This window comes from Suncus etruscus, chromosome 7 (assembly GCF_024139225.1).
Source record: "Suncus etruscus isolate mSunEtr1 chromosome 7, mSunEtr1.pri.cur, whole genome shotgun sequence".
NCBI classification, from domain to species: domain Eukaryota; kingdom Metazoa; phylum Chordata; class Mammalia; order Eulipotyphla; family Soricidae; genus Suncus; species Suncus etruscus.
This window is the reverse complement of record NC_064854.1, coordinates 55847691-55864211: the sequence shown is the minus strand read 5'-3', so window position 1 is coordinate 55864211 and position 16521 is coordinate 55847691. Positions and strand designations below refer to the sequence as shown.

The following is a 16521-nucleotide window of genomic DNA, read 5'->3' as shown; positions in this document are numbered from 1 at the left end:
CAGGGCACAGTGACTGAAGAGAGAAAGCATTCACCTTTAAAGCAAATTGGGTTGGATTAAAAAAAGGGAAGCAGTAATGTTATTGTGAAAGATTCTGCATTTGGAGTTCTTGATGATGTTTCTCTCATCTTTCCCAGAGGTGCCGGCAGAACGGTCCCCCCGCAGACGGAGTATCTCAGGGACCAGTACATCTGAGAAGCCCAGCTCCATGGACCCTGCAAATACCTCACCCTTCAAAGTCCCAGTAAGTTTTCTTTGCTCCCAGAGTCTGCTTTGCACTTCTTCTTAAACTTAGCGATAGTTACTAAGGAGTCCAAGCACTTGGCGCCTCAAGAATTGCCTGTCATTGCTGGGGTGAGAGGACAGGGGTATCAGCTTGTGAATACTCACTGTAGCTGCTGTCTCCTGCCAGCAGTGTGCTTTTGAAGGGGGGGGGTACGTAATCTTACTCATGCATAGTTCCAAAACTCGTAACAAAATATGTTCAATACAGATTCACTGAAGACATGTACGGAGTGGCCTTTTACCAAGACACAGCTGGCAGAGGTTCATTTCTGATACCAGTTGGGAGGACATGGTGGCTTTGTTGTCAAGGGGTGAGGGTATATTATCCGTTTTGGGATTAGAGTTTTGGTTTTGCTTATTTCTGAGAGCAACTAGAGAAGAATTAGGAATGATGTGGCATATACTATAAAGTTGCAAAGCCAGTGATGGGAGAATCACATAGTTGTGAGTTCTGATCCTGAGAGGGCCATGTGTACTTTATTGACTTTTAGAGGAGCAGCCGAGTTCTTTAGAGGCTCCTCGGAATGCAGCCAGGCAGCATTGAGAGCAGAGTTCAGGGCAGACAGTGGCAGGGAGATGCAGGGGATCCCCTCAGCTTGGGTGGCAAGTTTTTGAGTCCTTTTGATAGCCTGGAGTTGACCTATTCCATTATCTCTGGGTTGGATAAGAAATATTCTCCCCACTGAATTGTTTGTATTCACGAGAAAGTTGACTTCAGGTTTGTGGGCACAATGAAACAGTAGACTCAAGTAGAAATAGACCTTTCTGTTAGGGAAAAGACTGGCCTTGTACTCTTTAAAAGTTTCAGTGCCTTTTTAAGTGGAACTAAGAACTTAATATATCACCTACTGAACTTGATAGTGTCACCAAAATGAATATTTTATTGTGGATCTTCCCTAAAGAGAAGGGGAATAATCTGCTGTTGGATCCCAGAGGCTTGCAGAGTTTGTAGATGCCTAACACTGCCAAAAGTTTCACAGATTTTTTTATTTTAATGTTTAAATATCACAGGCAAGTGTTAGATTAATATTCTGACCCAGTATTTCTGACAGGAATCTTAAATGATCTGACTTTTTTTGGGGGGTCACGCCCAGCAGTGTTCAGGGGTTACTCCTGGCTCTAGGCTCAGAAATTGCCCCTGGCAGGCTCGGGAGACCATATGGGATGCCTAGATTCGAACCACTGTCCTTCTGCATGCAAAGCAAATGCACTACCTCCATGCTATATCTCCTGCCCCATGATCTGATTTTTTAATCTTTTATTAAATTTCTCTGTTCCATGGGAATAACTTTCTTTTTGTGTGTGTTTTTTTTTTGTTTGTTTGTTTTGTTTGTTTTTTGGGCCACACCCGGCGGTGCTCAGGGGTTACTCCTGGCTGTCTGCTCAGAAATAGCTCCCAGCAGGCACAGGGGACCATATGGGACACCGGGATTCGAACCAACCACCTTTGGTCCTGGATCGGCTGCTTGCAAGGCAAACGCTGCTGTGCTATCTCTCCCGGCCCATGGGAATAACTTTCTCCACCCTTGAAAGAGAAAGTTTGGGTTTGTTTGTTTTGTTTTTAGTTTTCTCTTCTCTCATTTTTCTTTTATTTTGTTTGCTTTTTGGGGGGGGCCACACCCGGTGGGTTACTCCTGGCTCTGTGCTCAGAAATCGCTCCTGGCAAGCTCAAGGGACCATATAGGATGCCAGGAGTCAAATTTAGGTCTATCCTAAGTCGGCTGCATGCAAGGCAAATGCCCTACCACTATGCTGTTGCTCTGTCCCCTTATTTTCCTAACAAAACAGCCATCAAATGTCAGGTCCCCCATGCATAGAGGCTGGCGGGAAGGGTTGCGTGTAGAAGTGCCTTAGTTGTGGTAGAATAGAAATGTGATGTATTCGTTTTTCAGGCCAGTGATTGGCTAAAGAAGCATGAATGCACAGCCTGCTCAGAACCTGAGGCACAACATTGAGCTTTCAGATACAATACAAAGTAGTTGGGGCACAGTGCTCACTTTCCCTTTTCAGTAACTCATTCATAGGAAGAGGAATGGATTTTAGGGACAACACAGCAGTGCATGTGCCAAAGCTGACATGACTCTCCAATCACTCATACATTGTTCATCTCCAGACCATTTCCCCGGCTTAGCAATGATGAGGGATGCAAGAGCTTCTGATTACCCCATTGCAGTTCCAGAGTCCCCTATACTTACCTTGTTAGTGGACAAAAGCACACACTGATGTTGGCTCTTAGAAAGGTACAGCAAGGAGAAGTAACCTGAGGAGTTTCTGGGGAAATGGGCTGCTGTGTAGAGGTGGGTAGTGTGTATGACAGTCATGCTTGTGATGCTGTGCTCCTGTCACGCTGTGTGATGTCCTGGGATCTAGGATACACGGCAACTCAGAAATTTGTCCCAAAAGGCTATTTTGTGCAGTGCTTAACAGTCCTTGCTGATGTACTTTGCTGGGAAACCAGAAGAGGTGGGTTGATTCAGGCCCTACCAGGTTCAAATGGTTCTTGGAGATGGGGCCCCATATTTCCTGAATTTCCCCTCTCATACCATTGCTAAGTCACTCCCAGCCCAAAATGTATCACTGCTAAAAAGCAGATCTAGCTTGCGATCAGAAAAAAGTATTCTTGCTCACTACAAGAAAGTGGTGCAGAAAGGAACCCGGGTTTGGATGCTTTACTCTAAATCAGGGGTCTCAAACTCGCGGCCCCGTGGGCCGTTTGCGGCCCTCCGTACAACATTTTGTAGCCCCGCCTTAGAGGAATCTTTTTTTGTTTTGTTTTGTTTTAGTTGTTTAGGTCACACCCCCCAATGTTCAAGGCTTACTACTGATGTTGCCTCCTGCGGCCCCCAGGTAAATTGAGTTTGAGACCCCTGCTCTAAATTAATAGTGGGTTTCTCAGACTATCATTCCCGTGTTATGCTTTGTAAAGGGGTGAGATGAGATTGAAGTAAGAATAGTAGGTTTTTGGGATACAGGTGTCTTTATGATGATGAAAACAAGGGTAACTACTTACCCCAGATGGCTCCCCAAAAAGACCAGGCCCACCCTCTTTCCCCCTTCATTTTCTGCCTTGCTCAAAGCACATGACATCAACTTCAGCAAACGTTAACTAAGTTACTGACAGTGACCTTTTTTGTTCGTTTAATGGGGGGTGGGAGGGGCATACCTGGCAATGCTCAGAACTTACTCCTGGCTCTGTGCTCAAGGATCAGTTCTGGTGTTTTGAGGATGGAAGCATGCAAGACCAACTCTGCTATACTATTTCTCTCTGGCCCTGAAAATGGCACTGTTACTGAAGGTTTGCTTTGGGTGAACTATCAGCAAAATCAGTCCCTAATTACTGATTCCTTTGTGGCATGACAGTTGGTACTAGGGAAACCAAAATGGACACAGAGATCTTTCCACTCTGAGGAAAGTGAGCCTTGGGGCTCAAGGCTGACCACCGACCCAACTGACAAAGAGATAGATAAGCTTATTGGCACCAGTTTTTCCCAGTGACCTGCTTGAGGTCAGACTTTGCCCAAAAGCCATTAGCTGAGCTGAGCTTCTTTGGTCCATGAAAAGCATTGACAGAGCAAGAAGAGACTCCAGGTTGGATACTCCTCAGGGCGATGGTGCTTTCATGGAATCCAAGTGGAACTGAACTGCACACAGGCAAAACCTGTGACACTGAGGGGGAACCAGGCTTTTGGGAGCAGGACTGAGTGGCTTATTTCTCCAGCTTAACCAAATCTTGTTGGCTGTCTAAGTGCTAGAGATTTGTTTGTTGACGTATTTGCCTTGGTGCTAACACGACACCAACCTGGGAAGTACTGAAATGTTAGTTGACTTTACCAAGTGACTCGGTGTCTTCTCATTATTATTGTCTCAACTCACATTGCTAGTGATGAGTCTATCATTCAGCAGAGCCCCACACCCCCAAACAAAGGGCAAGGCAGGGGACTTGTATGACCTTAAACCAGGGGGTCCAGCAGGAATATGTTGTGCTTTTTGTCCCTTACTCTCATCAGGGATGATTTTGTTCTTCCTTCACTCTCATAGCCTTCATTCCTAGTGTTTGTAAGGCATGACTCTCCTTAGCAGTCCGTGTATCTCCTCCTCAGCTTTGTGCCCATGGGACACTCGGTGGTTCTTGAGTGGTTAGAACAGACAAGAACAATCCCACAACAAGAAGATGGAGCATATTTGCCATGTCTTCTGTCGGTGTTCCCAATGCTGTCTCTGCCAAGGTGGTCACCAGGTTGCTTCCTAAATCCAAGAGATAGTTTGAGACATACATGGTTTTGAGTACAATTGCATCTTACCCTGCAACAGAGATTTGAACTTGGGGCTGTGATATTTTGTGTATATATTGTATCCCAGGTGATGTGAGGCCAACACAATGGTTGAGCCACATCCAGCAGCACTCAGGGCTGACTCCTAGCTTTGTGCTCAGGGATCACTCCAGGTGGGGCTTGAGGAGCCAAATATGGTACTAGGGATCAAACTGTATTAATCCCTGCAAAGCCTTACCTTGCTCACAGCTAATACAGGTTCAATCCTGGCATCTCATATGGTCCTGGAACCCTGCTAGGAGTGAATCCTTTGTTCAGAACAAGAGTGAGCCTGGAGTACTCCTGAGCATAACCAAAAGCCAAAACTTAAAAAAGAGTTATGAGGGGCCGGAGAGATAGCATGGAGGTAAGGCGTTTGCCTTGCGTGTAGAAAGACGGTGTTTTGAATCCCAGCATCCCATATGGTCCGAGCCTGCCAGCAGCAATTTCTGAGCATAGATCCAGAAGGACCCTGAGCACTGCCGGGTGTGACCCAAAAACCAAAACCAAAAAAAGAGTCATGACTTGTTCCTATGGCTATTTTTCTGCACCTTAAGTATAAGGAATGTGTATATGCATGTGTGTGTACACTCCCAACTATAGTTTGAAGGGTCTCAAACTCAATTTACCTGGGGGCCGCAGGAGGCAAAGTCGGGGCGATCCTTGAGTTCAAAGTCAGTAGTAAGCCTTGAACGTTGGGGGGTGTGACCCAAACAACTCAAACAAAACAAAACGAAAAAAGATTTCGCTAGGGCAGGGCCACAAAGCAAACGGCAGGCTGCGAGTTTGAGACCCCTGGTTAGGTGAACTATCAGTGAATCGTTCTATTGATCTATCTTTCTATATGTTCACAAGGTTCATGTATATTCAGGTTTGGATTAGTAGTGCCTTCAGCCATTTTATTCATTTTAAATCATTTTAAATGAATCTAAATCAGCTATTTTAAGACATTTTTTGCCTCTTTTTAAATATCTTTCTTGGACAAAGCATTCCCCCTCCCACCTCACCCTCGGCTCCCCCTTGTTACATTTTAGTTTCCCTTTAAAAAAAAAACAAAACAAAACACCTGGGTGTGTTTTATCCATTGTTGAAACTTTATTTCAGTGATATTATAGAAGTGGAAAGGAAATCAAGAAAAGTTCTCCAAGTTCCCAAATTTAATGCAGTGGGGAAAACTCATATGTGGATACCTCTCACAGTAGCATGTTGCCTAAGCTTGGGCTGCCGGCTGCTTTCCTTAATATACTATTCATAAAACCACAATTGCTGTTGATGAGTTTGGTGTTGCCTCTCCTTTGCCGGTGCCTGAGGTGAGCTTGTGATCTGGGTCAGGTGCTGGCCTGAGCGGCCTCGTTTCCATAGCACAGTGCTCCAGACTGTCTGGCCCTGTGAAGGGAACACAATAAGTCCAGCTGCTTCATTTGTATTAACTGCAGGCTTGACTCTGACAGTGCACAGGGCCAAAATAGACCCAGGTACCCAGAAACACCATAGAACCAAGGCAGCCGCTTCCTTCTACTCTCCTGGGATCTCTGTGCAGTGACCAAAGAGCAGCCCCAGGTAGAGTGGCAAGAGACAAACTCTTGTCAAAAGACAAAAATCCTCTACGAGGGTTTGTCTTAGAAAGTCCAACAGAGCGTTGGGAGATGAAGCAGGCATTAAGTCCCATATAGAAACATTGGTATGCTCCTAAAGGGCAGCGCTGCTGGTCTCTTTCTTAAACAGACTCTTTGGAAGCTCTGCCCTAAGATCTTGTTTTTTTAGGTTTGATGAGATAAAGCTTTGTGCCCACATAGTGAAGACAATGTTGATTGTGCAATTCTGGACAGCAGCCACCTTAGGAACTTCAAAGAATAGGAAGGCTGTAAGCTCAGGACTAGAATAAGCCTTTAAATTTGGTTTATTTGGGGAAGGTGGGGCCAGGATTCACTCTTGGCAATGCTTAAGGGAATCATATGCGGTGCCAACGGTCAAGGCACCGTTATTGGGATCCAGCACCATCTCTCTGGTTCCATGCTGCCATTGTATTTGCTCTACACTAGTTGTCTCACCTCTGCTAGGTCCTTGGTCCATACTCCCTTCTCTTTGCTGACCACCATTACTGAGTAAAAGTCTGTCCAAGCATCTTCCCAGAAGTGAGTCTTTTTGGTAAAGAGTGAATTTCTGGTCATCTGTGAATGTGTGTATAGAGTATGACCAGGTCCTCATACCAAAATCCTGTCAAGAGAAGAGAAGAAACACAGAGATCAGAAAAGAAAAATGAGTTAGCAGAGAGAAGATATATATGAACTATGCCTTTCAATCATATGTAACAGAGGGGGCATCATTTTAAAATATTTTCATAATAAATGTTCTAGAAAGTAGAAAAAATTGGTTTGAACTGTACCAACTAACCCCAGTCACTGCACTGTCTCTAGCCCAGGATCTAATGTTCAACAGGCTCTTAGGTTTCACTGGAGTCACCTCATGGTCACTTTAGAAACCCTTCCCCAGGCCAGGCCTCATCTCATTCCAGATCTCAGGCATCTTGTGTCTTATCTAATTAAGTCAATTTGCTCTATAGCTGGTGTTCCTGTCCACAATGTCCACCCACTGCAAAGACTTTCTCCATACCAAACTCTCATCATTAATCGATGGTTTTTTGTTTGTTTGTTTGTTTGTTTGTTTGTTTGTTTGTTTAATCGATGGGTTTTAACGAATCAACATTGTGTGTTGGATTGTAAAGACCCGTGAAGTACCAGAATTTGAGGTGAAATGTAGAGGGTAAAAGGCATCAGTCACTTTCTCCAGTTCCCTGTGAACAGAATACTGAGAGTGACCACTGGACAGCCTGTTTTAATTTGCTTCTGCTTCAGAGTCCATGCAGTCAACAGGGATTGTCAGCCAGTGTAGAACCTGGCTTTGTGGGGACACCCCCCCCCAAGTTGTTCAATACCTGTCATCTATCAGAAGTGCACATTCTTGGCATTTATAACTAAGTATCTATGGCCAGGAGATGATATAGTTGGGTTTTTTGGGGTTTTTTTGTTTGTTTGTTTGTTTGTTTGTTTTTTGGTTTTTGGGCCACACCTGGTGATGCTCAGGGGTAACTCCTGGCTATGCATTCAGAAGTCGCTCCTGGCTTGGGGGATCATATGGGACACTGGGAGATCGAACCACGGTCCATCCTAGACTAGTGCTGGCAAGGCAGACACCTTACCTCTAGCACCACCACGCTGGCCCCGATGATATAGTTGTTAAGGAACATGTTTGTGCCTGACCTGGGTGTAAGCCCCAGTACCATAGTCCCTGAACACTGGGGTTGGCTCAGAGATCTGGGCACTTAGGAGCCTAAGCAGGAGGGGATCCTTGTATTGATCCAGATCACACCAGCCAGCTCAGCCGAAAATCACTGGTGCATACCCAGGGCCTCCCAAGCACTGCTAGGCAAGATAAAGAAGACAGAAATAGAGAATGTACCTATCATAGATGAGCTATTAAGCTGCCTGTATGGCCTTGTATGACTAAAAGATGTTTGAAATTCTTTAAAGCTTTTGGTTTTTTCCTTAGGGAAATCAAATTCTTGAAGATTCTTAGAGGTTTGCGAATAAAATAGCACTGTGGAATAATGACCTGCTTGTTAATATCTGGGTGCCTCATTTTGTTGTTGTTGTTGTTGTTGTTGTTGTTGGTTTGTTTTGGGACTGTATTCCATTCACTCGGGTTATTCCTGACTCTGCTCAGAAATTACTTCTGGCGGGCTCCAGGGACCATATGGGATGCCCGGGATCTAACCCTGGTTGGCTACGTGTAAGACAGATGCCTTAAGGGCATCATTCCAACACCCCTGTGCTTCAATTTGTAATGGATAAGGAAAGTTAATTGCATTAGGAACACTACAATTAAAGAATAGAATTTTTGCTACAATGACAGAATTTTCCTTCCCTCCCCCATTTACTACTGAAACAAACAAACAAAAAAAAAAAAAACTGAGCTTCTCCTCTCTTGCTGGAGGCCAGAAGATTGAAACATTTTCCTTTCAGCCTTGTGCTCACCATCATTTCCATAATGTGGATCTGTAGGGGTATTTTGTTTCTACATAGACAGAAAGAATGGTATCTTGGGCCCAGAGAGATAGCACAGTGGTGTTTGCCTTGCAAGCAGTTGATCCAGGACCAAAGGTGGTTGGTTCAAATCCCGGTGTCCCATATGGTCCCCCGTGCCTGCCAGGAGTTATTTCTGAGCAGACAGCCAGGAGTAACCCCTGAGCAATGCCGGATGTGCCCCCCCCCCCCAAAAAAAAGAATGGTATCTTTTTTTTTTTTTTTTTTGGTTTTGGTTTTTCGGGCCTCACTCTTTTGATGCTCAGGGGTTACTCCTGCCTAAGCGCTCAGAAATTGCCCCTAGCTTGGGGGAACCATATGGGACGCCGGGGGATCAAACCTCGGTCCTTCCTTGTCTAGCGCTTGCAAGGCAGACACCTTACCTCTAGTGCCACCTCGCCAGCCCCAGAATGGTATCTTTAAAAGCAACTCAGAGACTCAAGGCCCTCCCTACCTGTAGTGCTGTTATTCTTAGAGTCCTAGAAATTAGGTGGAAAACTTCAATTAAAATCATCTAGTCCATCTCCCCTGACAACGGCAAGTGTCTTTCGCATACTGTTATCTGAGGCTTTTTCAGGTGCCCTCAGTAAGCTCTGACAACAGTCTTGCTTTGGTGTGGGAGGAGGGTGGTTTTCTTTCTCAAATTTGACCCCTCACTCTCAATTTCCTTCCCCTTCTAGCTGGCTTCCTTCATTGTCCCACCTTGTGACCTGTGGAAGAGAAGTGTTGACTTCAGAGTGGGAATGTAGCTTTGGGGGACATGCCAAATACTCCAATTTTCTCAGTGACCACCATATTGGGATTTGTTCTGACAATTTTGAGGCTGTTCCTAAGTTTCCTTCATCATCTACTGTGTGCTAAATACTATAGAGAAACAGAAATGAGCCCACTCAGGATTGCCTCCAGGAGCTAAGGATCAGTTAGGGGGCTATCAGATGGACAGAGAACTAATTCTTGGTCAAGACAGAAAAAAAGTACTAGTTAGGAACGTGGAAGGCCTTAGCAAGCTGACTGTGCAAGAAAGAGCCCCAGATCCTTGGTTAACCTGGTAACATCTGGGTGCTTGCTGAGACCTTCCTCTTGTCCTGGAAAAGGTGCTATGTTTGCCATCATTTATCACAGCAGGTCACAAGCTGCATCTACACTGTAGCCTAATTGGAAAAATTAGAATTTGGTCTGTGATCTCAGATACACGCTACCATCCCTGGCTGTTAGGGGAAGAAAATGAGAAAAAGGCAGACTATAAAGTGTTTTCAGATTTCCTATAAAGCTAAAATTATTCCAAATATAAAGAGGGCAAGTAAGGACTAATTTTCTTTCCAAGAGCCTATCCTCACTCTGCCTCATTAACAGCTTAGCCATTTTTGTGAAATTCCAGCCATATGTTCACATAAAGCTTTGTTCACAATCTTTTAAAGCAAATTGATTCTTAATAGACCCAAACAGGAAACAACCCAGATGTCCATCTCTTGGCAAATCAATAAAACTTTGGTATGTATGTTGAGAGAGAGAGAGAGAGAGAGAGAGAGAGAGAGAGAGAGAGAGAGAGAGAGAGACTGACACATGCAACAAATAGATTAATTTCAGAGATAATAGGATAAGGGAAGGAAGACTTAGACTTATGTATCATCTTGGAAAAGATAAAACTATAGGAACAAATAGGATTCATGGTTTCTAGCAGCTGAAGGTAAAGGAAAGGATTGTATGGAAGGGGCATAAAGAAATTTTGGTGATGATAGAAGTGTTCCATGTCTCAGTGGTAAATAGTTGTTGGGACTCATCAAAAAACACACCTTAATAGAGGCAGTTCTGCCTTTGGTCAATAATAGCTCCATAATTCTAATATATAATATATATATATATATAATCAAACTGCGATATAGTAAATTTGAAAGTGATATGGGAGAAGAAATTTAATAGAATAATTATCAAAAGAGTTTTGGATACCCCATACTGAAGCCCTTCTCCCTGGCCTGGGGGGTGCTGGGAGGCTTGGCAGGCCCCCAGCCGTCCTTGTCTTTTTCCCCTGACTCTAGGCCTTCCCTGGATGCCAGCTCAGATGGCCAGAAGTGGGTTCAGGTGGACTCTTAGTAGTCCTCAGGCTTCCCCCCTACCTCCGTACTCCAGGGAGGAGGTGCATGGGGACGAGGGCAGGCAGACATCTGGCTTCCGGTTTTCTCCTTGATTCTGGAGACCAGCTCTTGCCAGGTATGGGGTTTGGGGAGGCCCCATACCGGAGCCCTTCTCCCTAGCCTAGGGAGTGCTGGGAGGCTTGGTAGGCCCCCAGCCGTCCTTGTCTTTTTCCCCTGACTCCAGGCCTTTCCTGGGTGCCAGCTCAGATGGCCAGAAGTGGGTTCAGGTGGGCTCTTAGTGGTCCTCAGGCTTCCCCCCTACCTCTCCCTACACTAATGGAAATGCGCTTTGGGAGGATGGCAGGCCGTTTTAGTACTGGTTTATGTTGGGCCAGTCATTGGAATTTTTTTCTCCTTGTTTTCCTATTGATAGTATTGTATGCATATATTTTATATATCCATAACATCCATCTTGTATTGTGACCTTGTACTGCCCTACAAATCTCATTTCTAATATTTTACTGCCTCAGTCCCAACCCTTATTTCCCCCCATCTTCCCATGTAGATGCAGCTCATGACATGAAGCTCACCACATAGAGTGATAACTGCAGTTAGAGAAATAACTACACTGAAAACTATCATAACAATGTGAATGAATGAGGAAAAAAGAAAGCCTGTCTCGAGTACAGGTGTTGGTGGGGTGGGGAGTAGAGAGATCTGGGAAATTGGTGGTGGGGATCCTGTACTGGTGAAGGGGGGTGTTCTTTACAGCTACAATTATATTTGTAATCACGGTGTTTAAATAAAGATAATTTATATATAAAAAATAGAATAAGGTCACACACACCCTTTAACTTGATTGTTAAAAAAAAAAAATAGGACCCGGAGAGATAGCACAGCGGGCGTTTGCCTTGCAAGCAGTCAATCCAAGACCAAAGGTGGTTGGTTCGAATCCCCGTGTCCCATATGGTCCCCCGTGCCTGCCAGGAGGTATTTCTGAGCAGACAGCCAAGAGAAACCCCGGAGCATTGCCGGGTGTGGCCTAAAAACCAAAAAAAAAGAGTTTTGGATAGATGATGGAACTCAGTGTCAAGCACAGGCTTTGCATGTTTGAGCTTTTGGGTTCCACCTCTGACTCAAGAAACAAAACAAAAGAGAGAGTGAGAGGGGATGGAAAAAGAAACCTGAAATCTAGGCTGGGAATGTTCAGCAACAGAACACTTGCTTTGCATGTTTGAGGCCTTGGATTTGACCCCTGGCGCCACAGGAAAAACAAGCAGAAGAAATCAGACAATGTGCTCTCTTCCCCTCCAGTCCCCTCCCTTCTTTTTTTGAGTCACACCCGGCAGCGCTCAGGGGTTTCTCCTGGTTCTATGCTCAGAAATCGCTCCTGGCAGATTCTGGGGACCATATGGGATGCTGGGAATCGAATTTGCATTTGTCCCAGGTCAGCCACATGCAAGGCAAACACCCAATCACTGTTCTATCTCTGACCCTGTAAACTTTTTTTTCTAACAATTATAGCATGTTATATATTTAGATTTTTAACATACATTTTACTTTTTTTTTCCTTTTTGGGCCACACCTGTGATGCTCAGGGGTTACTCCTGGCTATGCACTCAGAAATTGTTCCTGCCTTGGGGGACCATATGGGACACCAGAGGTTCAAACCGAGGGGTTTTTTTAGCACGTGCAGGGCAGACACCTTACCATTTGTGCCACTGCTCCGGCCCCACATTTTACTTTATTTTAAGAAATAATAGCATCGGGGGAAAAAAAAATAACATCAGGGCTGGAAAGATAGCATGGAGTTAGGGTGTTTGTCTTGCATGCAGAAGGATGATGGTTCAAATCCTGGCATCCCATATGGTCCCCCAAGCCTGCCAGAATCGATTTCTGAGCATAGAGCCAGGAGTATAACCCTTGAGTGCTGCCAGGTGTGACCCAAAAACCAAAAAAACAAACAAACAAAAAATAATAGCATCAGTAAAATTTTTATTTTAAAATAGTAGCATCAATATAAATATTGGTATTAAAATAATACTGGGCTGGAGATAAATAGGATAAATAAAATAGGGCCCGGAGAGATAGCACAGCGACGTTTGCCTTGCAAGCAGCCGATCCGTGACCAAAGGTGGTTGGTTCGAATCCCGGTGTCCCATATGGTCCCCCATGCCTGCCAGGAGCTATTCTGAGCAGACAGGAGTAACCCCTGAGTACCGCTGGGTGTGGCCCAAAATCCAAAAAAAAAAATAATAATAATAATAATAATAATAATGCTGACATGAATATTAAATCTGCTGAATGAGAATGTGTTTAATATGTTAATTTCTGTGCTTTCTGTGTTTAAAAGTTTTATAATCAAGTTTGACTTTGTTTAATGCAAGAGAATCACTGGCTATGTCTCAAAAATGTAGATCACTGCATTCTAGACAACAAAGATTGATTCATCAGCTCTGGAAAAACAATTGCAATCAATGATGGAGCCTTTTCTTTTTCCCTGTTTCTTAAATTTGAAAGGATCAGAGTGATAGCACAGTGGGTTGGGCATTTGTCTTGCACACGGCTGACCCAGAGTTGATCCCTGGCATCCCATATGGTTCACCGACCTTGCCAGGAGTCATTTCCGAACACAGAACCAGGAGTAACCCCTGTGTGCTGCCGGGTATAGCCAAAAACCAAAAAAAGAAAGATAAAATAAAAACCCCACAAGAGAAGAAATGATCCACATAAGAACTACCAGGCAGATCTCTTCCCAGTTCTTTGTAATTACTGTATTTTCTGACGTATAAGGCGACTTTTGAAACAAAAAAAATGTCAACCGAAAATCGGGGGTCGTTTTATACGCCAAGTATATCCCGAAAAATGTTTCAATATGCTGCTAAATGAAAATTGTCTGAATATTGCCATAAAATGAATTTTCCAATTCGATCCTGCACCAATCACTGCAAGGCTGCTCGGACCACCTCTCTTAACTCAGCCAATCCAAGCAGGCTTTTTATGCATGCAAATTAGACAATGTTCTGGACCCAAATCTTCACTGTAAAAAGCCTGCTCAGATTGGCCACAGTCAGAGAGGAAGTCTATTACAGTATAATCTTTGAACCTTTGCTTGTTGTGATTGGCTCACTGTGGTACATACAGTTGCAGCACAGGAACGTTCTGTCTGATACAGCGAATATAGGCCTAAACCTATGTTTTAACTGCAAAATTAGGGGGTCATCTTATACGCCGGAAAATATGGTAACATTCTCTTTGAGAGCCACTGTCCGTGTTTGCACTTGGAATAATTGGATGAGAAAAGGAGGAAATTTAGTATGACACTAGAAAGTGGAATGGAAACTGATTTTCCCTTTTCTTTGGTCCTTGTTCAGTTTTCTCAGTTGGGTTTTGGTTCCCATGGATTTAGCATCTGGATCTTAAAGCCATAGAGCCAGAAAAGAAATTGTTTATATACAACACCTCCACTTCCCAAGTGAGTCCCTTCCCAAGCAAACTGTTGATGATGCAGGATTCAGAGATTTGCTTCCTGATGGAATTGAAACTCAGCCTCAGGTGAGACAAGCCTCAGCTGGTCCTTTTTGCCTGGCATTGGCACTGTCTTGGGGCTCTTTGCCTGCACTCTAGAGAAATGACTCTAAGAAGGGCACATCGCTGGGAGTTCTGTAGCACTGCCCAGGATCCCTGAGCAGTGACAGATAAGAAAAAGTCTGAAGTAGGACCAGGGCTGGGGGCCAAGCACTGCCTTAGCTCCCTGTTCTTCAGGGAACCATGCCTCTCACCACTGCCACTGAGGCTTGGGAGCCTGGTTGCATAGCAGCGGTTTAATTCCAGTCACCACGCAGACTCCATTCGCCTGGTGCAGCCTTCAGGGCTTCTTCCTCCAGTCCACAGCCACTGCAATTATTGCCACCACCTTTGCAAGGCACTTTAGAAAGGCAGCACTGGGCGCATCTTTCACGGGCCATGCTCAAATGAAGCCAGATCCAGCCATGCACCAGTAGTCCAGGCTCTCAGAGTGAGTCATTTTAACTTTGTCAGTAGCCATGGTGGGGTGACCCCATTTAAAAGCAACAAGTTGGGGACCAAAGTCATAGTATAGTGGGGAGATGATTGTCTTGCATGAAGTCAAACCAGATTCCATCCCCAGCATCCAATACTCAGGAGTAATTCCTGAGTGCAGAATCAGGAGTAAGCCCTGAGCATTTCTGGGTGTGGCCCAAAAACAAAGAAAATTGAAGAGCTATTGATCATTTACAGAGTGGAACATCTGAGTACTAGCATTTTGGGGGGCAAACAAAAAGGAAGATCGGGGGATGATGATCCTACAACTCTTCCTTGTAGTTGCTCTTGGAGTTTAGGGTTGCTTCTAGCTACACCCTCTCCTTGGCACATTTCACAGAAACCTGCTACCCTAATTTTAAGGGAAGTGGAGAAACGCGTCTACCTCATGACTGTCATCTCATTTTAATTTCATGTTTGCATTTCTCCCCTTAAACTCAGTTGCCACATAGGGATGGAATTTCACTAGGGATTTCCATTTCACTCCAGTACAGTTAGAGGGAGATGAATCCTCCACTGTCATGCTAGTGGGTTTTTTTGTTTGTTTGTTTGGTTGGTTTTGTGTGTGTGTGTGTGTGTGTGTGGTTGTTGCTTTTCTCATTTTTCCTCATTCTTTGGCTCCTTGGCCCCTCTGTGCCTTGGACTCCCTTGATTAGACACGTATAGAAACATCCAGTCTCATGCCTGAATGGGAGAAAAAGTCAGTTTGAGTGCTTGGCAGATGTGGAGAAGAGCAGGACTGGGGAATTGAGAGAATGTGATTACAGGTGGAGTTCCAGTCTAAGGTACTCCAAAACAGGAGCCCGTTTCTCTGGCTTCTTGCTGTTGGTATATGATTTACCCTGAAGGCGTTGCTTCCATCATCTCTAGAGAAAGAAATGACTTTCTCACTATGGTTTTTAAAATTCATTATGAAAGTGATGTTTCCCTACTAAAGCTAGTAGAGAAACTTAAAAAGGGAAAATAAGTCCTATAAAAAAAAAACTTGCATGAAGGGACCAGAGCAATCATAAGGTAGGGATTCATATGTGGATATCTTGGGTCCTATCCTCAGCAACTCATATGTGACCCCAACCTAGCCTGCCCTGCCCCCCAACCCCAGGAGTTATCCATGAACACAGAGTAGGAGTAAGCCCTGAGTACTGCCAGGTGTGACCCCAAACCCCTTCTCTCCCCAAAAAGTTTCTTCATGATCCCAATTATATAATAAATACTTTTTTATCACTTTACTAGGTAGTGTTGGAGTAAGTAGGGGCTGGAGCCATAGCACAGTTGTAGAGCGTTTGCCTTGCATGCAGCAGATCCAGGAAGGGCCTGGGCCTTGTTTGATCCCTGGTATCCCATATGGTCCCCCTAGCCAGGAGCAATTTCTGAGAGCATAGCCAGGAGTAACCCTTGAGTGTCATCTGGTGTGCAAAAAAAAAAAGGGGGGGGGGGAGGGGGGGGAGGGAAGGAAGGAAGGAAGGAAGGAAGGAAGGAAGGAAGGAAGGAAGGAAGGAAGGAAGGAAGGAAGGAAGGAAGGAAGGAATAGAGAAGAGAGGGAGAGAGAAAGAGAAGGAAGTAAAGAAAGAAGGAGAGAGAGAGAGAAGAAGAAGAAAAGAAGAAGAAGAAGCAAGCAAGCAAGCAAAGCAAGCAAGCTAGGTTTCAGTTCTGGATTTGGTGGCTAACACTTTCAGCCAGAGGTCCCATATGGGACCAGTTCCTCACTCA

General features: G+C 44.6%; 1 protein-coding gene across 3 annotated transcripts in view; it reads left to right on the top strand.

Moving 5' to 3' along the window:
• RALGPS2 (Ral GEF with PH domain and SH3 binding motif 2) overlaps positions 1–16521 on the top strand; it is a 443748-nt gene that overhangs the window by 185982 nt on the left and 241245 nt on the right. For all 3 annotated transcript variants that reach the window (XM_049776392.1, XM_049776395.1, XM_049776393.1), the window contains exon 4: positions 138–244. In XM_049776392.1, the coding sequence (XP_049632349.1) occupies positions 138–244 (107 nt within the window). The remainder of the gene's footprint in view (positions 1–137; positions 245–16521) is intronic.